Below are 22,010 nucleotides of genomic sequence, written 5' to 3' on the forward strand. Positions count from 1 at the left end.
GTATTTCGATAACTTCCCATTCGATACGTCGAACTGGAACTCCATTGTTATGGCCTTGACTCTGGGTAAAGCGCTACATGTTGTATTCGTTAGCCTTGAGCTGGTCTCTTTCGTAAGTGGTGGGGATTAATCTAAAATAACCATGAGCAGCTCCCAGGTCACTAGAAATACTCGAAAGCATAGTCTGGAAGATTTTACTACAAGTCGTAGGAGCTTTGCTTGTTTGTCCCGACACGACCGTTCATGGTCACAGCGCAGAATCACAAAAACCTCCCTTTCTGAGTTGAGCTATCATTAGCCTATTGGCTTCTTTGACCTCTGACTTTAAGCACCTTATGGGCTCGACGAAGTAAACTGACTTCGTGAGACGATGGTTTTCGAGAACTCAGGACTTACGAGATTGGATTTGGTAGAGGACCTGAAAGATAAGCATAAGAAACCCATTGAATAAGGATGGCTGCCTATTGAGCAGTGTACATATCGTTTGCCATTCAAGCTTTCAACCTTGGTGAGCACGTCCGGCGCTTTTGTGAGCTTTTCTTGCGAACAGGAAATTTGAGCATAAGCGATTACGATATACTCTTATTGTAGACCACGCACGCACATTCTATCCATATACCAACGAAGCTATTATTCCACATGTATATGAACATCAGTGCTATCGCGCTCACACACTCAGATGAGAGCATAAACTGCTCATCCCACCTTCCTAACTGCTTAAACAAAACTCTGCTTATGTAGGTTGGACCAGCCGGCTTTTCGGGTAATTAACTTGAAAGTTCGATCAAATGCCAATACTTTCGTTAGGTGAGAAAAAATGAAATAAATGAGAAGCCCGTCAGTGAGAGAGTTAGGGCGATGGCTTGGTCTTCAGAGAGGGCGAAGGTATTCCCATAGTGTCTCTAGTGCTCAACAAGTAGCTCAGGAGAAGGGGGTTTCTGACACATTGAGCCCAATTTTGCTCGGTAAGCCACTCATATGAGACAATATGGCCGACTGAACGATGGCAATCACGAGTTTGTATATGATGTAAACACTCTATAGCTTGTACGAAAACGTATATATGAACTTGGAGTCGTTGATGGTCCTGTACAGTTTGACAGTCTCAATTTAATCACGTGCTGCGAAATTTACTCCATTCGACCGCCTAAAACTGCAGTCTCTGGTCTCTCTCCACACTATACGAAATGACCAAGTACATTCTAGTTTCTGGTGGTGTAGTAAGCGGTATAGGCAAGGGGGTAATAGGTATGATCTTCGTGAATTGTTCTTTATCCAAGGTTGTACTGACATGGTGGTGCTGATAAAAGCTTCATCGACGGGTTTACTGTTGAAAACGACGGGTCTGAAGGTCACTTCTATTAAAATTGACCCATATATGAACATCGATGCTGGAACAATGGCCCCGACAGAACATGGTATGGCCCTTTGAATTACCTTTCTCGGCGTATATTCATCTGTATCGTTAGGGGAGGTGTATGTGCTCAATGATGGAGGAGAGGTTGATCTTGATCTGGGAAACTATGAGAGATACCTCAATGTCACGCTCTCTCGGGACAATAACTTAACGACTGGCAAGATTTACCGGGAAGTTATCGAGAAAGAGGTTGGTATGCTATCACTTGTAGTACTATGCGCTGTATACTGAAGTAGCAGTACAGCGACGAGGTGACTACCTAGGCAAGACGGTACAAGTATGTTGAATAGACCTAATTCGGGTGTCATGGATGAGCTAATCCATTGAAAGATCATCCCTCATATAACAACTGCCATCCAAGACTGGATCGAACGTGTTTCCAAGGTTCCGGTTGATGACACTGGCGAAGAGCCTGATGTGTGTATTGTCGAAGTGCGTATTCCAGCTAGCCCTTTTATTAACTACAGATATTTAACAACCTCGTAGCTTGGAGGTACGGTTGGAGATATCGAGTCGGCTCCTTTTATCGAGGCTATGCGTCAATTTCAATTCCGCGTCGGGCATGCTAATTTTGCCCTCATCCATGTTAGCTTGGTCCCAGACATGCATGGAGAGCAGAAGACGAAACCAACCCAAGCGACGATTCGTGATTTGCGTGGATTGGGTCTGTTGCCGGATCTGGTGCGTCTGCGATGCCCATCTGTGAAGTGTAGCGGGAATTAATTTGGTGGTTCTCTTTGGACTAGGTGCGTTCTCCATTAAAATACCTAATCTCTCTCGGATTAGACTCATCGTATTATCCCGTTAGATTGCTACTCGGCTCGTATCAGCACAACCTCTTGATGCGGCGACTAAATCAAAAATTTCCATGTTTTGTCATGTTGCTCCTGAGCAGGTGGTCGGGGTTCACGATTTATCCTCAGTTTATCATGTACCCCTCCTCCTAGAGTCGCAAGGTAGGAGCTTGCTCGAAAGGACGGACATACCATAGCTGATAGTTGAGTCAGGGATTATCCAATTTTTGCAGAAACGTTTGGACTTGCTTTCCGTCCGTATTCCACCCGCGTTAGTTGAGAAAGGACACGATTTGGCCAACAGGTGGAAGATTCTGACCCAGACGTAAGTCTTGAGTTTGACAAATTGTGATTAATATGCCTTGACCATGTTCTACCCTAGGCAAGAGCGTTTATTTGATACCGTTACTATTGTTTTGGTTGGAAAATATACGGCTCTGAAGGACTCTTACATGTCTGTCACGAAGTCCCTCGAGCATTCTGCATTTAGATGTCATCGGAAACTTATTCTTACTGTGAGTTTATCATTGTGGGAGTTAGTACGCCAAAATCTGACCTTGAAATGTTGCTCAGTGGGTGGAATCCTCCGACCTTGAGCCCGAAACACTTGAGAGCAACCCAGTAAGATATCATGATGCATGGAGGGCACTGGTTGGCGCTCAGTGAGTGAAGATCTTTTCCCTCGTCGCTTGATGCCGACTTCTAATTGATTGACGAAAGGGGTATCCTGGTTCCTGGTGGATTTGGTTCACGTGGGACGGAAGGCATGGTGTTAGCTATCAAGTGGGCTCGAGAGCAAAAAGTTCCATTCCTCGGGATTTGCCTCGGCTTCCAGATGGCCGTTGTCGAGTGGGCGAGAAACATCCTAGGTCTTCAGAGTACGTCATTTGAAAGCTCTCACGTGTCTTTCCGGTTATTAAAATGTCAGCTTCAGACGCATGCTCTGCTGAGATTGACGAGACCACGCCCCATCCCGTCATCGTATATATGCCGGAGATCTCCAAGACCCATCTGGGAGGAACCATGCGGCTGGGGCTGCGACCCACGCTCTTCAACCAAGACAGCGCGTCGTGGTCCAGAGCACGTGCCTTGTACGGTGGAGCGGATACTATCTGGGAAAGACATAGGCACCGGTACGAAGTCGGACCCGCGTATGTGGATCGGATTGCCGAGAGTGGGTTGGAGTTTATTGGCAAGGACGAAGCTGGTGTTCGGATGCAGATTTTGGAGCTGAGAGGTAATGGCTATATACCAATCGATTCTGGCTTCTTTTTAACTTGGTTCCTATTTCAGATCATCCCTACTTTGTTGGGCTGCAAGCTCATCCAGAATTCTGCACCCGCCCACTGAATCCATCGCCTCCCTTCCTAGGGCTTGTGGCGGCAGCATCCGGGAAGGAAGTGTTACGGGAACAAATCCAGAACCAACGAAACTACGTGAGCCCACATCCAGTCTCAGCTCAGGTGTTAGAATACACACCTACCGTACGAGAGGCGGGATGCAACATTGGAGGATCGGAGACCCCGAGGGTCATTCAAGATTAATGAAAACGTAGTGTGGAACCACGGGTCGTTTTTGAGTAGACCGTCAAGCCTGTCCGTAAATTTATTGTGAACGATTGTTACTTTTTGAATAACTCAGCTCGAGTCGTACCACAAGCCATACATGAACTTGGATCAAGGAGAGACTGGAGTTTCCATACCATAGGGTCAAGAGGTAACGACGATGAGGATGCTCAAAGCAGGGAAGAATTAACCTTGCCTTGCTTGCCGTTCATAGGCGTGGTGTGCCTCGCTTATTATATCTGAGACTCTCCCATGGGTATAATGAATCCAATTACCACAAGTTTGCTTGAACTCGTAATGAGGTGTGTATGGTTGACACGTATGTCAGCGAATGGAATCCACGATTGTGGCGTAGCAAACTGCCGAGGGAAGTTCATATCTCGATTCCGCCCTCACGAGTCGCGAGTTGCGACGCTTCTCGCGTAATATCATCACTGATATACCAACACCAGACAGTGCACCAGAATGGACGCGGTGGGCGCATACACAGGCTTCGAATTCGCATTTCAGTCCGAGCCGAAGTGCTAATTCATACGCGGTAGGGTCAGATGTGCGGCGATTCAATAATCATGATGTGCTATTGGATGGACTGTTCTAGCATGCGTTCATCTGACTTGTAAACAGTCCTCGTGTTCGCGGCAATCTACTTTATACGTGGTCCTTTAGTTCGTAAGTACCCAAATTTCATTTGTCCAATAGAGTCTTCAATTTGATATCCTATTGATGTCTTTGCCTGTGGATGAGCGAGACCATGATAGCGTCTGGGCTCAGGCGAATCAGAGAAAATTCGATTGAAATTGCAGGTAGATGAGAGCGTGCGAAATGACACGTGACCGTCCGATAGGTCCGATGATGGCCAGATATGATCCCCCTCGAAAAAAAAAGTACATTTGATCGAGATGTTTGGTCTACGCGCAACCCGCTCCTTGACTCCACTTGCCCTCCGCTCGACTTTCTCCCTTCGACTCCGTACAATGGCCTCTATCCCCGCACCCACCGATTTTAACAAAGACTTGTACGCGCCTCTCTCTGAGGTCGATCCAGAGATCCAAAACATCATCGACAAGGAGACATGGCGCCAGTTTTCTGGGCTCGAGCTCATCGCCTCTGAGGTGCGCTCATGTTATTCTGCACGAGCAAACGAAAACTTACACGTCTCCAGAACTTGACGAGCTTGGCAACCATGCAAGCGAACGGCTCGATCCTCACTAACAAGTACTCCGAGGGCCTGCCCGGTGCTCGATACTACGGCGGTAACGAGGTGAGTCATACGACTAAATTTTTCTTTTCAAGTCTCTGAAGCCCTCTTCAGCACATCGACGAACTCGAACGCCTTTGCCAACAACGTGCCCTCAAGGCTTTCAACCTCGATCCCGCCGTATGGGGCGTGAACGTACAGCCATACTCTGGCAGTGTGCGTGGCATCGGTGCTAATACTTCTACTCATACTCACTATATGATGTCTAGACCGCCAACTTTGCCGCTTTCACTGCCCTCATTCAACCTCAAGATCGTATCATGGGCCTTGGACTCCCCGATGGTGGCCATCTCACCCATGGTTACTATACGCAAAGAAAAAGATCTCTGCCTCTTCGATTTACTTCCAGTCCTTCCCTTACGGTCTCGAACCCTCGACCCAGCTCATCGACTACAACACCCTCGAGTCCCAAGCCCGGCTGTTCAAGCCTCGTCTCATCGTCTGTGGCGCTAGCGCATATCCCCGTGATTGGGAATATGATCGTCTCAAGAAAGTTTGCGATGAACATAGTGCCTGGTTGATGGCCGATATTGCACACACGAGCGGCCTCGTCGCTGCCCAAGAACTCAAAAACCCCTTCGAGTACTGCGATGTGGTTACTACGACCACACACAAGACCCTTCGCGGACCTCGCGCCGGTCTCATCTTCTTTAGGAAGGATAACGCATATGCAAAGGATATCGAGGCGCGCGTCAACAATGCTGTATTCCCCGCTTGTCAAGGTGGCCCACACAACAATGTGCGTTGAATTCGCTTTATGCATCGAATATATTGACTAATTCTATTCAATTCCATTAGACGATCGCAGCTATTGCTACAGCTCTCAAGCAGGTTGCTACTCCAGCCTTCAAGGAGTACGCCAAACAGGTCATCGCCAACGCTCGCGTTCTTGGTCAAGAACTTGTTTCCAAGAATTACAAGCTCCAAACCTCGGGTACCGATAACCACCTTGTACTATGGGATCTCCGCCCCCTTGGTCTCACTGGCAGCAAAGTGGAGAAAGTGTGCGATTTGGTCCATATTACCATTAACAGTACGTAATTTCCTTGTCCTAGACCATGCATGGATAACAGTTGACCACTTGCACAAATTTAGAGAACGCAGTTTCTGGTGACAAATCCGCTCAAGTACCTGGTGGAATCCGCCTCGGTACGAGTGCGCTGACATCCCGCTCTATGAAAGAGGAAGACATCAAGCAGGTTGCTGAGTTTTTGCACCGCGCTGTTCAATTGTCCCTGGCGCTCCAGAAGCAAGCCGGAAGCAAATTGTTGAAGGTTCGTGACACCAGGTCTTTTGAACGTCTTTTCTGGTGCTCATCAATCTCTTAGGATTTCGAGCGTGCCGCTTCCGAAGGCCAGGGCAAGGCCGACGTCGAGGCTCTCCGGAAAGACGTGCAGGAATTTGCCCGTCGCTGGCCTTTGCCAGGAGTTGACGTTAACAACCTTACTCGTCCAGAGGGAATACCCGAGGGTCATTAGGTGATCTTGGCTGGCCGTGATCGCTAGTGGATGGTGTCCACATGCAGAGACTTGTATGATTATTCGGAGTAAAAGATTCAACGTCCTTGTTTGATTGTATGTAGATTGAATGGGCATTCAACATTGCCCTATAAATTGTATGCTAACCTAGCACATATAAATATGCTCCGACAAGAGGTTCGATGTGTCTGACCTGCCGCCGTTTGGTCCCCGGATTCAAACACGATGTTTCTAGATTATTGGATCGTCCGCTTTAATCTCGCCTAACACCTTCAGCATACACGACGCGGCGCATACATTCACTGGACTGACCTTGGAAATCATCAGTACATACCAAGTAGCTTAATTTCACACCTTTGTTCCATATTGCCGACCGCGGCGAATTCCGCCTGATGATCCTAACAAAATTTGCTTTTGGCTGATATTCAGAATGTTCTGGAATAGTTAGGTATAATGAATAACCTTGCTAGTACTTTGAGCTGGGATATTCGGATGATGGAGCGCCCACCAGCACTTACCACATGGCCCAGCCGCCCCTACAAATGTCTCCCCCATCTCTTGGAGATATCGTAGCGCTATAGTGGGCCCGCAAATACCTGCGATTATTTGCGTCCTTTCGCTCACCCCTTGACAAGTTGGACGAGTAGCCGTTATTACAGCGCACAGAATAAAGAGCTCAAGAGCCATTAGCCGATCATACTCCACTTGAATACTCGCCTTTCGTGTGACCATAATTGGTCGGAATCAAAAGAGGGGAGACTAACTGATGGTTTTGAAAGGCGATACGGTGGCACACATCATAGCGGGACGCAAGCGCGAATCTTCCGCACACAAAACGCCAGGCCCCGTATGCGCAGCGCTGGCAAAATCCGATTAGGATTTCCGTGAAGTCGCACCCCCAACTCATTACCGGTACCGTGTATTGCCCACTTGTGGATTCTGGGGTTCCACGGTGTGGATGCGGATGCTTAGAAGAACCCGGACGTGGTGCGGATTTTCCGCACTTTGGTGCTCATCGTGCATCAGCCCTGGTCAATTGTAAGCATTCACGTACTCGTCGCGTGGCGGAGTTTACGTGCTTTTAGTTGACAAGTGGATCGGATATTACTGGCCTACATTAGGATATTGTTAAAGATCCCGTACTTTCATGTAATGGGGTTGTTGTTCCGCTACTCCGGTGTGGCAACCCGAGTGATTGACATACTACTCGCATGTGGGACATATATGTGACCACACAGTTGGCGGCGGCCACTATATAAACATTCGTTTGTCCAACCGGCGTGTTCTTGTCGTGCGTGGAACAAGGTTATTTTCGAAAGCTCACTCGCTTACTCAACCATACTCCAGAACTCATACAGCTCTAAATATATCTCATCTGTATCGGAAGAATAGGGATTGTGTCAGCCTGAAAACACCAGATCTCGTTGTTAACGATAGGAATTCAGATGGCTGCCCATAATATACCTCGATATAATTCCACAAATAAGGCACCTGGTACTCCTTCCTCCAAAACCTGCTGATTTCCTCATGCCTTTTCTTTACGCTTGGATTTTCTCCGCTTCGTCGATCATTCTACGGGTTGTTTCACACCTCCATTATCCTGTGCACTTTCTGAACTTGGCCGAGCCAATATGATGTCGTATGTTGCTTGTCAAATCTCGGTCTGCTGGCAATAGTCACTCAATTGTGCTCGGGTACGTCCCACAAGTTTGTCCTTAGTCGATCTGGCTGGTCTCGATAGGTTGTTCGACTGCTTGTTGGATTGGTACTCAATCCACATCTGAATGAAGACTCTGTATCTGGTTCTCTTGTTTAATACCTCAGAGCGATTCCACTTGGATAAATGGACCTTTCCTGGGAACTTCGTTCCAGTCGCTTACCACCCCAAACAAAGCGCCCGCTTGTGCTTAATCTGTAAAGGAATCGATTTCAGACTTTTATACTCAATCATCGGAGGCAGGCTTTGGCATCTTTATTTGTATTGTTCACTTCGAGTATAACTAAATCGCTGCTGTTTCCTCCGATGATGCATTCTGGTGACTACTAGTGAATGCTCTGGGTCATCCGAAATCATTTCTCAGTGACATTCAACTAGTTGAGCGTATCAAATACGACTAGCTAGCTCGTGATTCGATATCGATGATAACTAGGTTCACAGTGGTGTAAGAACGTAATGGTTTCCAAAGACTTAAAGAGTCATTTGCTTACATAACGATATTTTGTCAACGAATGTCGGGTGGCTGCGGGCCGACTCTTGCCCCATCAGTCTGGAACTAATTACAGACGGAGAAGCAACCGGAGAGCGCGGGGCGCCGGTTAGCAGCCCATTAATGTTCTCTTACCTTAGCCAGCCTCGCCCTTCTTTGCGACCACAACATGTACCTGGGGGCCCCAGTCTTATTCATTGGTCTATTCCTCTCTTTCGCGAATGGCCGCTCGCTGTCCGTCAAGCTTCCTGATGCGACTTACTCAGGCTATCACAACTCCACTTCAGGCTTGGATGTTTGGCTGGGGGTCAGGTATGCTGCTCCTCCGGTGGGAGAGTTGAGATGGAGAGCCGCACAGTCCATATCGGAAGGAAATGGGGTTATAAATTCCACGACAATGCCTGTTCAGTGCATTCAGTCTCAGGTCAGCAAATTTATCACCGAATTCCACTCCGAGGAACATGACTCGTGCTTCACAGGCGGCCTGGAATGCTACCAACATGAGCGAGGATTGCCTGTACCTGAATGTTTACTCACCCCCCAATGCTAAAAAACTCCCTGTTCTTGTTTGGGTATGTAGCACGGACTTATTTTAACTGGGGAACAATATTGAACGACCTTTCTAAGATACACGGCGGAAGGTAAACTTTCAATCTAAACTAATCGTGTGGTAGCTGCTGAAATCGAAGTAATTCCTAGTTGGGATCATAATGGTGTATGTCTCTAAAGTTATTTATTTTCTAAAATTAACGTCATTATGTAGGCATATCAATTTGATCCAACCCCTTTAATCAATCTTTCTGGGAACAAATTTGTGGCAGTTATCCTTCAATACAGGGTACGATTGGACTCTGGTTTATGTTATATAGCATCACTTTGACTCGGTACACTTATCTAGCTCGGGGCTTTTGGTTTCCTATCCGGTTCAGAGAGTATTGCCCAATCTAATGGTCTCAATGTAGCCATAACCGGTGGGTGGTCAACCTTCAAAGGATATACGCTAGACATTTTAACCCGATGCTGTTCCAGATGCTCGCTTCGCGCTTCAATTTGTTCAATCAAACATAGATAAATTCGGTGGCTCGAAGGACGATGTAACTATTTGGGGACAGAGTGTATGCGCTAATAAGGGAGTCTGAGCTATCGTCACTCATATCCCACAGTCAGGAGGAGGCACGGTCCTCGAACTTCTGGTACAAGAGGGTCGACTGCAGAAGTCTACTGGATCAAAATATCAAGCCCTTTTCAAGGCTGCAATCATGAGCTCTCCTTGGTTCCCACCACTTGGGAAATGCAGCAACACTTATTTCAAGGTACGGAAAATCAGCTGAGTATATCAAGGACTGATTTTAACCCACTTATTCTGCAGGAGCAATTCAGAAATTTTACTTTGGGGGCCGGTTGCACTCCAAATTCGACAGATGCTAGTGCGCTATCATGTTTAAGAACAGCGCCGAGTAGCGCACTTCGACAATTGAATTACCAAATGAACAAAGCTCAAAAAGGACATGTCAACTACTGGACAGCATGCTTAGAAGACGATTCCTCCAAGGATGGGTACTGAAGATGCACCCCATCCAAGCCCTAAAATCCGGAATAGTCGCAGGGTGAGTAGGCACTTCTTAGTTGCTGTAACCAAAAAAAATTAAGGTATCCCAGGATTATGTTTTGGCTGGCAGTAATTCTGCAGACGGATCTGCGCCTTCCAATCTGTCCACCCCGACGCTTTTTGAGAGTTTCTTGACGACAAACTGGCCGCTCACAGCCGAGCAGGTCACAAAGGTTGCTAGCCTTTATCCAGAAAGTAGGCCAATACCCGCTATCATTATTGATTATATTCGCATGAACATTAATCATACTTACAGGTACATTTCCGGACAGCCATGCCAGGGGTGTTTCCGTATACCAAGATGCGGTATTCGCTTGCAGTTCGACCTGGGCCACTGCAGCCTTTACAAAAAGGAAAGGAAGTTGGAGGTATTTGTTTGGGATATTGCGTAGGTCACTGTTCAAATTGTCTCTTGGAGGATTATTCATGGTAACCACCCGCACTGTCGTAGCGGCCGTCCATGCTCAAGATAACGCATATGAATTCCCGATTTGGTATAACTTCCGCTCCCCAGTTTCACCGAACGTATTTTCCGCGTTTGGTGGTTCTATAACCAACTTCACGGTCGGGCGAAATCCTAATTCCAAAGCCCTCAACAATACTTGGCTGCAAGCAGGGAGCGGGAGTCAAATTGTCTTCAATATGACCTCTCCGGCCAATGTCAGTGAGACCTACGACACTGAGTTTTACGCTCCGCCGAGTGGCACGAAAGAGTACGTGCTCAATGCGCCTTCTTCTCCATAGCTTGAGGCTGATACGAGAATTTGTATAGACGATGTGATTTTTGGGCTGATGCTCGACTCTCAGGCGGGTGGTAGCGGCATCTTATGCACACACGCAGTACACAAAGTAACACACAAGCTCAAGGAATGTATTCCGTGCTATGGTATCTAAAAGAAAGCGATAAATATTACATCGTTGTGGAGTTCGTAAATGGTTGTTGGTAGCAAGTATCTAGGATAATTTAGACGAGGAAGGGACGAGCGCCATATTTCTTCAATTCCTCCTCGCTTCCCAAAAGCTCGTTTAACACACCAGCTAGGCGGAGCCCACCGAGAGCCATCAGCTTCTCAATAACCTTGTCTTTGCGGATTCGTCCAGCATACTCAGGGGTATCCAGCTCGATAAGGTCCTGCACAAGGATCAGCAATGCGAGAAAGGTGATAAAAACATAGGCTCACCTTGGCTGGAGTAGGCCCAGGGTGCTTGGGGTCGTGGGGGCTAGTTAGATTCGCCGGCCAGATAAAATCACAGTTCAGCTTGTGAATAGGGGCGGACCAGTGATAAGGGCAGACCGGAACGTCGCTCGGATCCTCGAATGGAAGGCCAAAAGCGTGTTCTTTGGGGGCCAAGACGGTTTGGCCTCGGCGAGAGCCTCGAATAACAAATTTCCTCTCCTCTTCTGGTTCGACCAAACCACCGAATGATGTAGGATTTACTGGGATGACCGGTTTCTTGGAAGTCAAGTCGAATTGAGGGCATGTAGTCCACTCCTCAAGCTCATCTGTCCACCAGCCGTAGATACCTTCTAGCACAATCCAGCGAACATAGGGGTCATAGATGGCGCCATGTAGAACCGACTCGATTTGACGGTTTCGCTCAATCGCCTCGGGAGGGAAAGATGGTGTGGGATGAGTAGGAAGTGGGATGGTATAATTCGGCAAAGTACGAATTCTCTGCGCAATAAGACGGCCGTCCCATAGAGAGTGTAAATCTATCCGTTTGCTTGAGTGAACGTTCCAACGATAAGGGAAGCAGAAACTCACTCGTAATACGTCCGTCATAACGAACTCGGTCTAAATGGGATAAAGTTAGCTCAAGTGCTGGTCTCGCTAGTTGGAACGCCTTGCCTTCGTTGCCTCCTTTATCACGCCCGGTAAGGTGCAATGGCATATGGATATCGCCCATGAAGTGGACGAGGAACCGGAGGGCATAGTCACGCTGAGACCTGGACCAGGAATTAGCGGCGATAAGACACCAATGAGGGATATAGTGCTTACCCTTGGAGCGTTTCGACACCCCTGGTGACATTGACCAGACCGTTCAGAATGTTCTGATCCGTTTTCCATCCTGACCGCCAAAGGTGCATTTCTGGGGTGGCCAATCATCGCTTGGATTGACATAGTGCAGCCCGAAGTCCACCTAACAAGTTCCAAGTCAGGTGGTTAGTGGCTGTATGTCAAGCTGAAGAACGAAACCAACCTGAACTGGGGCAACCCCCTTATCTTGTCAGCCCAGGCGGCAATACCAGATAATCGACAGTTGAAGTTGGCGGGTAGAATCTTGCATATCTCGTCTTGTGCGGATGGGAGAAGATGCATTTGCGCAATAGTCGCGGTGATCTCGTGTCCTGAAATGCGTCAACAACACCTTCCAGTATCTGCATCACATTTCGTACCAGCAGCTCCCCAACTCAACGCCGGAGTGGCGAGTGAGGCAATAGTCGCAGCACCAGCTAATAGCGATCGCATGTCGATGTTGATTTCAACCTTTGTCGGGACCAATGCAGCCTTAGAGCGGTGAGGTACAGGATGCAAACTTGATCAAACTGGGCGACTGGGGCGTCTCGCTTTGTTTTGATCCCGAGCCATATTGCCAATGATTGGTCAACCTGTGCATATCTCTCTAAACCCCCGGCTCCAACTGCAAACGTTATTGATTGCGACTATTCCCGTAACAGAAATATACATTGCGCCTTTGGCACAAAAATAAAAACAAAAAACACAAAGACTGTTTGGTGTAAACTTCAATTTATTACATCCCCATGAGGCCATCAGGACCCCCCTCTCTGCGGGCCGCTGGGCTCACGGACGTGAGAACGTGCATATCGAGAGGACCCGGATCTTTGGTACTCCGAACACGTAACTTGTGAGATACAACTCCCCCTCATGAATAGCACATTGGATACTATGCACGCACATCGACGCAAGTCATGCAGATCATCTATCTATATTTGGTCATGCATTGCAACACTCCACAGCGTCCTGGCGTGTCGTGCATCAATAGTATCGCAATGGTCTGCAGCTCTTTTGATACATCAACGCAATATGAACTCACTCTGTAGGCCATTTGATATTGGAGACTGAACTTTGGATATACTATGCACCTCGGCGGACTTGTGTCTGAATCAGACCCACCAATCACGTAGGTTGATCTACATCACCCGCAAGTCCTCCCATATTAATCTTCGTTCAGATTGTTTTCAGAACGCTTGGACCGTATTCGAATGACTTAACTTTACAGGGAGTCGCGAGCGTGCACTTGACGCGGCGTCGAGCATTCGCTGGGTGGATTGGTATATAAAGGCACTCGCGTCCATTGGAATAATTACACATTCCAAACAATGCCCCGGCGCGCCGAGTACGAATTCAAACAGCCCACCAAAGAGTTGACCTATTGTGCTCAGCTCCAGGAGTGGGCTGATTTCTACAAGGTCAAGCTGAACTGGGTAGATGCAGACGTACAGACAATGGAACCACAGAGTGGCGTAGTATCCCTGCAGTAAGCATCCGAGCATATATCATCTTTTCCGCTTGGTTGATCTTTCCGGAAATTACGCAGTTAAAGAATACGGTTATCCGGAATTCACTGCTCCCGGAAAAAGTCTGCGTGATGCCCGCCAACTGGCCTCCCAGCAAATTATTGATTCACCCGGGAAGCTGTAAGCGTGCCTATACCTTCCAAGAATCATAAAGAGTCTCTAACGCCCGATTTCCAGTGAATTTGCCAAGAATCGCCCAGCTCCACCCACTATTTATCATACGCGTTAATGTTGTCGCCTCGCGCAGCCATGTAGCTTCTCGTGTTAGATCTAATACTCTCGCAATTATAATTTATTTCCGTAAACCAATCGAATTTATGGGTTACGGAGTCATAAATATACGGCCTCATTAAAGGTCTTGGCAGTGTTCACGCTTATCCAGTGCCATACATATCTTCGGTTATGCCCTGGGTGGCGGGTGCTGGTTGCTCTCCTGGGTGTAACACCAAGGAACAATATTAATCATAATTCTGTGAGAATTCGACCTGCGGATAAAATAATCCCACTCTAATTCAAAGCGCGCGTCTATACCAGACAGAATACGGGATTGTCTGATTCACCTGGCCTGGTCTCCGTTCCATCAGAAATTGAAGGAGTCTAAATTCAGTCGCGCACTGCTTTAGATAGGTCCCTGTGACTAGAATACCAATGCCGTCGAACAATCATAAACGCTAGAACCATGGATGAAATGTGATCGATGTTTGATCGGTGACAATAGCCTTTCTACAAGCATAAACATATCCTCCGATTTTGACGGAGAATCAAGACTAGATCTGGACCTATCTGACCAAAGCATTCGCGCTGATTACTTGGGCTTAGGTATTCTCAGAGAACTTTGTCATATTAATTAAGTTCTTCATGGCACAGACTTGCCCTTGTTGGATCCAGAAACTCTTCGCCCGACAACGTCGGATTGAACTATGTACATAAGAATAGCAGTAGCAACTTCTTGTTTTATTCTACTGGGACAAAATCCCCTCGGTATAACATTAGGTGGATATTGCCAGCGCCTAGGCTATGATGGTTAAATTGAAAACTACGAGCCCTGTGCCGCGTTCCGAGTTGCCACCCCCTTATCCGTGACGTGCTAAACATCATTAGAATGAATCATCTGGTGGTTAGAATCTCTTCGCTGTGGTCGATCTTGGGGCCCAAAAAAGATAACTATTGACCGGACCGGCCGCAAACCAGTGGGATGAAGTCTGCCATTGCGAGCGCACAATCACGCTTCTACACGTCTCTTCGATGAATAGGGTTATTGTTCAGAGGTATTCGGCTGGTGGTACGTTTTGTATAGCGTAAACCAGAGCTAGGTATCTGTGTAGAGCCCATTGGCTTAAATAGCCCAAGCTTTCATGCTCTCAGATACTACACCAACTCAACTCAGGCCTATCAAGGTCACATATTTGGAATTCTTTCAGTCATCCCGCCACCTGCTTCGTAGAAACTATGTGTTATACGGCACGCCTTCAAGAGTTTGCAGACCAGCACTACATTAAACTAGAATGGGAGGAAAGCAAGGATACGGCCAACGGCGCTGACAAGCACACAGTCTACCCCAAGAGTAAGCAGTCAGCCATAATACATTATGTTCGAACGACATTTTTGTACTTACCAACCTTTTTCTCAGTTGGCGGACAGGCATACCGAACCATAGTGCATCCGCAACGACACTCAAGAAAGCTAGGAATGAATCTGCCATGTCGTTAATCAATTCTGAGTCTTTGTACGTTTTGCCATTGGTTGAAGTAATAGCTTGCTCATCAAATACCTCTTTATATGTCAGAGTAGTTCAATTCGGAGCTAATGCCTGACTTGATATGAAGGCAACCATCGATATAGATTGGACTCAATAATGGAGGATGTATGCGCTAGATATAATTTCTGTCACGATACAATTGCTTGTTAAATACCTCAGCCGCGTGCACTTATAGGATATTTCACCTTGCGCGATTATATTTTGGATCGGATTGAGAGTGGCCTCAAGCCCTTGGGCGCAACTTTTTACTATTCCTCTACCACTGTGTACGCGTGATTCTTAGCTTGGGTAGGTGTGAAGTAATGCGATTTGAATACGCTACTGCATGATGAATAGTACACACAGCCGCGCAAAGGATCGGTGAGATGTTTACGTACGAGTTTTTGCCTGATGCTTGCGGAATCTTGTGACAATATTTGGCGGGAGCAGTTTGATGTTTGCCGGGAACTCAGTGCGAATGTTCCCTCAACATTGCCAGACAATGACAAACTCGCGACTCTCCTCCAAAGGAAGCCATTTTCTTTACTTGATTACTTTAATTATTAGCTCCTTGAAGTGTATATAGCAACATATAAAGCTTTTCCACGCAATGCAATCACTCGGGCGGTGTAGAGAGTGAGAGATTTCGGTTGACGCAAGGTTTTTCTGATTATGGCCAATGTCAGCACAACATTTTCTACAATCATGGTACAACAGGCGCTTGTTTACATCCGTTGAACAGACATTTCGGGGGACGTCCATGTAACACCAGCTATCTATTATAGTTTCGCCCGGTCGTGTGCTTTGCTACAAACTGGAGACCATTTGGAAAACGAAATAGTAGGCCGATGTTTATGCAATCAAGCGCGGTGCGTACCTAGAGGTGCCGTTAGTTGCTCGATACCTAGCCAAATCAAAAAGGCTTTGCATCTCACCTTTCACGTGTACCTGCCCGGAGTTTGAATACACTATGCTCTCTGTGCAAAGGGTCGAAGGCCCAAATAGCCCAAATACCTAAACACAGCCTTTCACGTGAACTAGAGAACGAAGCATCATAGACTTTATATATATTTACTAGGCAAAAGAATAAAGAGACCGGTTCCCGGCGACCCAGACCGGTCTGCCGTTTTACCCCACAGCCAAAATAGACGTGCCGATCGGTGTCATGTAGAAGCGGGGCGCGCTGCCACACGGGCGGCTGCCCGATTCGACTGCTACAAAACGTCATAGCTCTGCCGAAAAAGGAGTCATCAAAGGTTGATAGCCTTTTCAAATCTCGTCGGGAGCGCCAGTTCCTGAAAAAAAAAGTATTCGGTCCGCTACAGGCGGGCCGACCAAACAAACCAGAATGGGTACTTTGGGCACCTGGCTAGTCAATTGTCCACACCAACAAAAGCCTCGCGCTCACGCGCTGTAATCGAAAGCCTGTATGGAAAATACAGTCCTGTGAATAATGTATAAAATCATGGTTAGGCCACGGAAGAAACCTCACAGTTCGCCACCTCTTCTACCCGATTGAGGACATTTAATACCACTCACTCAGGTCCTTCAAGTTGTCTAACTCTTCGATGGCTCCACGATACGTATTCTCACTCCCCGATATCAAAACCTATTCTGAACAACTGTACGAATGCGCTGATCGGTGCCAGTTCAATTTGACATCGAAGCATGTCACCAAGAAAGAGAATGGCCGTGACGTTCATGAATACTATTTCATAAGTGAGTGTTAGCCGGATATTATGGTCATGGTTCAGAAAAACGAAGTGCTCATTCTCACCAGCTTTACTTAGTCAACGGTACCTCGTACACTCAGTACAAGGGTGTCTCTACCTCGAAGTTGAAGGACGCCAAGAACGAGGCCGCGGGTCTGATTATCGGCTCTGGTATTCTGTAGGTTTTTTGTTTCACTAGAATTTGGACGATTAATGCTTACCAGAGCTTGTCTTTAAGCAATAGGTTCATATGGTAGTAAATTGGCTGGTCGGCCGTGACTGTTTGTGATTCGATACCTTATCACCTACGTGGTTTTCTGTAGCGATAGTATCGGCGTCCTATGTTTTTTTTAATCTTTTCTGGTACCAGACTATTAGCAAGATAAGCCACTGATCGGAAGCGAATGTCACCAAACTACGAGGGTCTGAAAACATAGTCTAGCTCAGAGAGGGTATGGGTGAATGGTAACGGCGTAAAGCAGCTGCAAGTTATATGCATATAAAATTACGCTAATATATATACTACGCCTATCGAGTCAGTTGTGATGGGGTTGTACATATGATAAGGTACGCACCACTAAAGTATCTGCCTAACTCCACACTAATTTGGCCCTCCTGTGGATGATGCACGCCCGGTAGTAATAATAGAATCCAAATCTCGAAGGGTCTCCCCTGTCGTTCGTCCAGCCCAGTCCTTCAGTCTCTCCACCGCGGGTTTTTCATGGTCGGCGTCGGGCGGGGGAGGTCGAATGCGGTCTAACGTATGCTGAAAATCTTCATCTTCAAGGGCCGCATCAACCTTGCGTGATGTGACATTAGCCCAAGAGTCAAGGCTTGCTTCTCTAACTAGTCCGGCGTAACGAGTGTTCTTAATGGTGGATTGTTGAGCAGTGGATACGTGCTGAAGGGCAGAGAGAGCTTGTAAGGTGCTTATAAATGTTTCTTGTGTAAGGTATGGAGCATTATGAGGGAGCATCAAAAGCAGGTTTGGAATAATTACGTGAAGGGAGAGGCGACACAGTTGTGCATATGGGTAATACTGCCCACGAGGATACCAGTAAAGGTGAAAGCCACCGTAGAATGCACAGCGGTGGATTCAGAATAAAAATAGTCGGGATCAATCCTGGCGGCATAAAACGGAAGTAACACACACCTGGACTCTGTCCCCTTTCCGTAATGAGCCTTTTGTAAGCCCTGTGAAAAATATATCCAGACCGGCGGCAAAGGCGACCGCTGCAACAGCATAAGTCCGAGCTTTTCGCCTCTCTGGTGCTTCCGTAATGACTCCAACAATTGACAAAAGAGCAATATAGCCCAAGCTGAGCCCAGCGGCGGAGAACAGGAGGTAGTCGTCTCGGGTGGTACACCACTCACATGATGCGACCACCGAATGTCCGAGGCGTCCGTAGATCAGTCTAATATCAAAGGTTTCGATCCGTTGAAGTGTGCGGTCGAGTTCTGGGGTAAACAAAGGGTGCGAGGTGCGAATTCCTTTTCGAATATTGAGCCCATTTTGAGTCCCTTGTTGATACGCTCTTTGGAGGTCTAGCGGAATAAATTCTAGTGGGCGTTGAGTAATGAGAGCAGATCGTATTTGGTCTCCTGTCGCAGTGACTGGTAGTCTCAAGCGAGTGAAGAGGTCTGGCTGGGAGGTATACCACATTCCTACCGCAAGCAAGCAATACAGTCCTACGGTTAATCGCATAATGGCTGATGTTTTGCGGAAGCTCTTCTGTTGTACGCTCCCTTGCCCACTATGGCTTGCTTGATGCCGGAGACGAGCAATGCGCGTGATAACAGTCCGCAAAACAAGTGGGAGCACCACGATGGCAACGGTAGCGACAAGAGACCCAAGCGTCGAGTCAGACATATTGCTCTACCTATGATGTCAACACGTGTGATGAAAAGGTGGTATTTGTCACAGCTGAACCACCAAGTTATGTTACAGGTCCGGTGATGATATATATTACTGTGTTCACTGTACCCTAAAGCCGGGCAAACCTAAAGTCAATGTCTGATGTTATAGGATGCTGAGTTCTCACTCACCGAAGTATTGCGAATGACAGGTATTGTGGCTAGACGTTCAAAAGGAAGAAAGGAAATGGGTAAAATCAGATGATGATGGAAGCGCGTGTCCAAGACATAGTAACACGTCATATGTGGTCACGTGTGGTGTGGCTAATGAGTCTTGTAGTAACCCCAACAATATAACAGAGTATATTTCATGGTATCAAGTACAGGAGCTTTCTTGAAATCACTTAAACAGGGCAGAAAGCTTAGAGCAATATCGAGCTAGTTGCTCGGTTTGCCTGCTTTACCCTGTGCTCAACCCCAGCGGCTTACAATTTGGCAGCCTTTGCGAGATGTGCATCAATCCAACTTGAAATCGTTTGAAACAATTTGTCCTGTATGCCGTCTATCTCGTTTTGGAGTTCGTGATATCCGCCCTGCAAACGAGTCTATAAGCCCCGGCTCGGATCCTGCAAACCAACCAACCAACCTCGAAGGGTACAAATAACTTGTCTTTTGCTGGCGCTTCCTTCACAAATCTCTCTGCTGCAGGACAAGAGCAAAGCTATAAAATATTAATGGTCGTAGTTGAAACTATTTATTGGATTTTACCTTGTCGTCGGTCCCGTGTACCACCAGCAACTAGACTCATGACCGTGAGTTTTCGATACAAATGAGGGCCATCCAGTAGACTTACTGGCAAATCAATGGGCCAATTAGTTACGTCATGCTCAGCTAGTTCCTTGCCCTATACAGTAAATTGCAGCGAGTTTGAACAAAAGCCGTTTCGTGTATAAAGATAACTAACCCCATTTATCATATCGTATATGCCCTTGGTTGTTCCCATAAACTTAACATAGGGATCCTTTTTATAAGCCGCGCCAACCGCGGGATCGCGACTAAGATCCTGATCGAACAGTTATTGCTGTCTCACCACCAGATAACTGCAGTCAACTCACCTCGGGTTTAACCTCTGCCGGGACGTTGATACCGCTACCGAATGGAAGTTTACTGACCAGGCCGCCAGCCCCAACCTGCCATGCAGGCGCCGGGTGTGTTTGACGAATAAGGGGAGAAGTCGCGATTACACCTAAAGCAATATTGAAATAAATTCGCGGAAGATGATCTGTGACCGTACCTGAGAGGCCAAGGACCGTTTCGCTCTTCGGAATGAACGGAGCAGTCGGAGGACGGGTCGGGAATGACAAGACAAGGCCTCCCCCCTAAGAGTTGAACCCCCGGTTGGTACACATAACTCCGTTACCTCGGATCATATAACATATAATTGTTGCAGCTCACCATACTATGCCCTACCAAGAAGATAGGAATCTCGTTTGAAACGCCTTCGCGGAGAACACCGAGCATGTGCTGGATATCCGAATGCTGTTCTGCCCAACTAGTTTTACCGTACTTGGCCGAAGGGCTCCTGTTGAGTTGGTTGACTTTTAATGACATCAAGTTACTTCTGATTGTTGGTAGACAGAGCGAACCTATTGGCGGGATCAAGCGCGCTACGGCCGAACCCCCTCTGGTCATAGGATAGTATTGCGATACCCGCGCTCGAGTAGCGAGGGAAGACATGCTCGTATCTAAATCAACTTCAGTCCACCTCTTTGACGTGCATAAGAAGCTCAACACAGCTTACCTGCCGACGTGTTCGATGAAGCCATGGACAAAAAGTATGGCTGCCTTGGTGCCTGACACGCCCCACTTTCCCCTGGGTGCACCCTCACCCGAAGGCAAGTATCTCCGAGTGTACAAGTTCATACTGTCTTCAGTAGACATCCATTCCTCTGTATAACCTGCCATTTCCTGTCGTCGCGGGTGTTTGGTTGACGAGCATGGGGGGACTCAAACGCCCAGGGTCAGTTCATCTGACGTAATGAGAGAAGGCACATGGATCTTATACCTTATCTTGATGCAAACGGTTGTAACGTGCTGATCACTGCTGGCTCGTAATGATGACCAGTTGTTTTCTGGACCACTTTCGTGACATTACCTCGGACTAAACCATTTCCGAAGAACTCATTGTTACATTCACCTCGGAGAGACAGTGGGGCTGACCACCTTTCAAGTGGTATGGTTCCAATAGCGCATTCCAAATTGAAGGTGTCGGTTAGTTTACACAGGGAATACTGGCCAGTATATCCGATATATCTTCCTGGTATCGTCAATCTTCAAGGCTTTAGCCTTTAAAAGGGTGTTCGTGTATTTGTCTCCATGTATTCAGCCGGTACGCCATGAATTCGAAGTATTCACTTATCGCATTCTCCTTGCGGTACCAGGGCAGAAAAATTAATAGATAAACTACGATTTGTGAGCTATTTTGAGCCCTTTCAAGTTCGCATTATTGCTAGGGGCCTGCACAGACCGATAATCGAGTGACTCGGAACCTCTAAATCGCTCGCTCGCTTACGGGTAGTCTAGTATTGGCTTAGTCGATCTGTATAGCTGATGTGCGGGCTGAACCAAGCTCATTCATACAGGCCAAAGGCGGACCAGGATAGCATATGCTAACGAGGACAAACCTCACCTACAAATCACTATCAGTGATAAAAAAAAAGAAAGTATGCGCGCCCTACTAAGTAATTGGGTTCGATTGAAATTATAGCCAAGTACGTTGGATCTAGGGTGCCTGACATCCATATTTATCTATTGGAAGAGGGTAGGCCATCAATTGA

At 47.2% G+C, this 22,010-nt stretch overlaps 7 protein-coding genes across 7 annotated transcripts; 5 read left to right on the top strand and 2 right to left on the bottom strand.

The window, feature by feature from the left end:
• Positions 1–1,378: 1,378 nt before the first annotated feature.
• RhiXN_08574 (CTP synthase) lies at positions 1,379–3,755 on the top strand (the record flags this gene model as incomplete). Its single annotated transcript, XM_043328390.1, has 12 exons — positions 1,379–1,418; positions 1,470–1,606; positions 1,662–1,694; positions 1,748–1,849; positions 1,904–2,098; positions 2,226–2,373; positions 2,425–2,536; positions 2,594–2,726; positions 2,785–2,873; positions 2,932–3,089; positions 3,146–3,448; positions 3,505–3,755. The coding sequence occupies 12 exons, from the start codon at positions 1,379–1,381 to the stop codon at positions 3,753–3,755; spliced, it is 1,701 nt and encodes a 566-aa protein (XP_043183775.1).
• Positions 3,756–4,750: 995 nt separating this feature from the next.
• On the top strand, positions 4,751–6,512 carry RhiXN_08575 (Serine hydroxymethyltransferase; the record flags this gene model as incomplete). The annotated part of the gene is made up of 7 exons (XM_043328391.1): positions 4,751–4,888; positions 4,939–5,037; positions 5,089–5,188; positions 5,244–5,773; positions 5,833–6,067; positions 6,130–6,308; positions 6,363–6,512. 7 exons carry the CDS (start codon positions 4,751–4,753, stop codon positions 6,510–6,512), a joined length of 1,431 nt encoding a protein of 476 aa, XP_043183776.1.
• A 2,376-nt stretch (positions 6,513–8,888) lies between these two features.
• RhiXN_08576 (carbohydrate esterase family 10 protein) lies at positions 8,889–11,072 on the top strand (the record flags this gene model as incomplete). Its single annotated transcript, XM_043328392.1, has 12 exons — positions 8,889–9,143; positions 9,199–9,291; positions 9,347–9,360; positions 9,419–9,434; positions 9,483–9,557; positions 9,618–9,690; positions 9,749–9,834; positions 9,883–10,032; positions 10,089–10,276; positions 10,320–10,326; positions 10,379–10,523; positions 10,585–11,072. The coding sequence occupies 12 exons, from the start codon at positions 8,889–8,891 to the stop codon at positions 11,070–11,072; spliced, it is 1,590 nt and encodes a 529-aa protein (XP_043183777.1).
• Positions 11,073–11,292: 220 nt separating this feature from the next.
• On the bottom strand, positions 11,293–13,154 carry RhiXN_08577 (S1/P1 nuclease; the record flags this gene model as incomplete). The annotated part of the gene is made up of 7 exons (XM_043328393.1): positions 11,293–11,460; positions 11,510–12,042; positions 12,095–12,269; positions 12,329–12,470; positions 12,531–12,678; positions 12,727–12,838; positions 13,137–13,154. The coding sequence occupies 7 exons, from the start codon at positions 13,152–13,154 to the stop codon at positions 11,293–11,295; spliced, it is 1,296 nt and encodes a 431-aa protein (XP_043183778.1).
• Positions 13,155–13,671: 517 nt separating this feature from the next.
• Positions 13,672–14,098, top strand: RhiXN_08578 (uncharacterized protein; the record flags this gene model as incomplete). The annotated part of the gene is made up of 3 exons (XM_043328394.1): positions 13,672–13,810; positions 13,890–13,989; positions 14,047–14,098. 3 exons carry the CDS (start codon positions 13,672–13,674, stop codon positions 14,096–14,098), a joined length of 291 nt encoding a protein of 96 aa, XP_043183779.1.
• A 3,077-nt stretch (positions 14,099–17,175) lies between these two features.
• RhiXN_08579 (uncharacterized protein) lies at positions 17,176–17,501 on the top strand (the record flags this gene model as incomplete). Its single annotated transcript, XM_043328395.1, has 2 exons — positions 17,176–17,326; positions 17,398–17,501. The coding sequence occupies 2 exons, from the start codon at positions 17,176–17,178 to the stop codon at positions 17,499–17,501; spliced, it is 255 nt and encodes an 84-aa protein (XP_043183780.1).
• A 419-nt stretch (positions 17,502–17,920) lies between these two features.
• Positions 17,921–21,138, bottom strand: RhiXN_08580 (alpha/beta hydrolase family protein; the record flags this gene model as incomplete). Its single annotated transcript, XM_043328396.1, has 14 exons — positions 17,921–18,220; positions 18,473–19,195; positions 19,304–19,320; positions 19,366–19,394; positions 19,663–19,766; positions 19,820–19,894; positions 19,942–19,971; positions 20,027–20,077; positions 20,138–20,236; positions 20,289–20,419; positions 20,468–20,552; positions 20,629–20,755; positions 20,820–20,918; positions 20,975–21,138. 14 exons carry the CDS (start codon positions 21,136–21,138, stop codon positions 17,921–17,923), a joined length of 2,034 nt encoding a protein of 677 aa, XP_043183781.1.
• Positions 21,139–22,010: the final 872 nt, after the last annotated feature.

The sequence above is a fragment of the Rhizoctonia solani genome, chromosome 10 (assembly GCF_016906535.1).
Source record: "Rhizoctonia solani chromosome 10, complete sequence".
Classification (NCBI taxonomy): domain Eukaryota; kingdom Fungi; phylum Basidiomycota; class Agaricomycetes; order Cantharellales; family Ceratobasidiaceae; genus Rhizoctonia; species Rhizoctonia solani.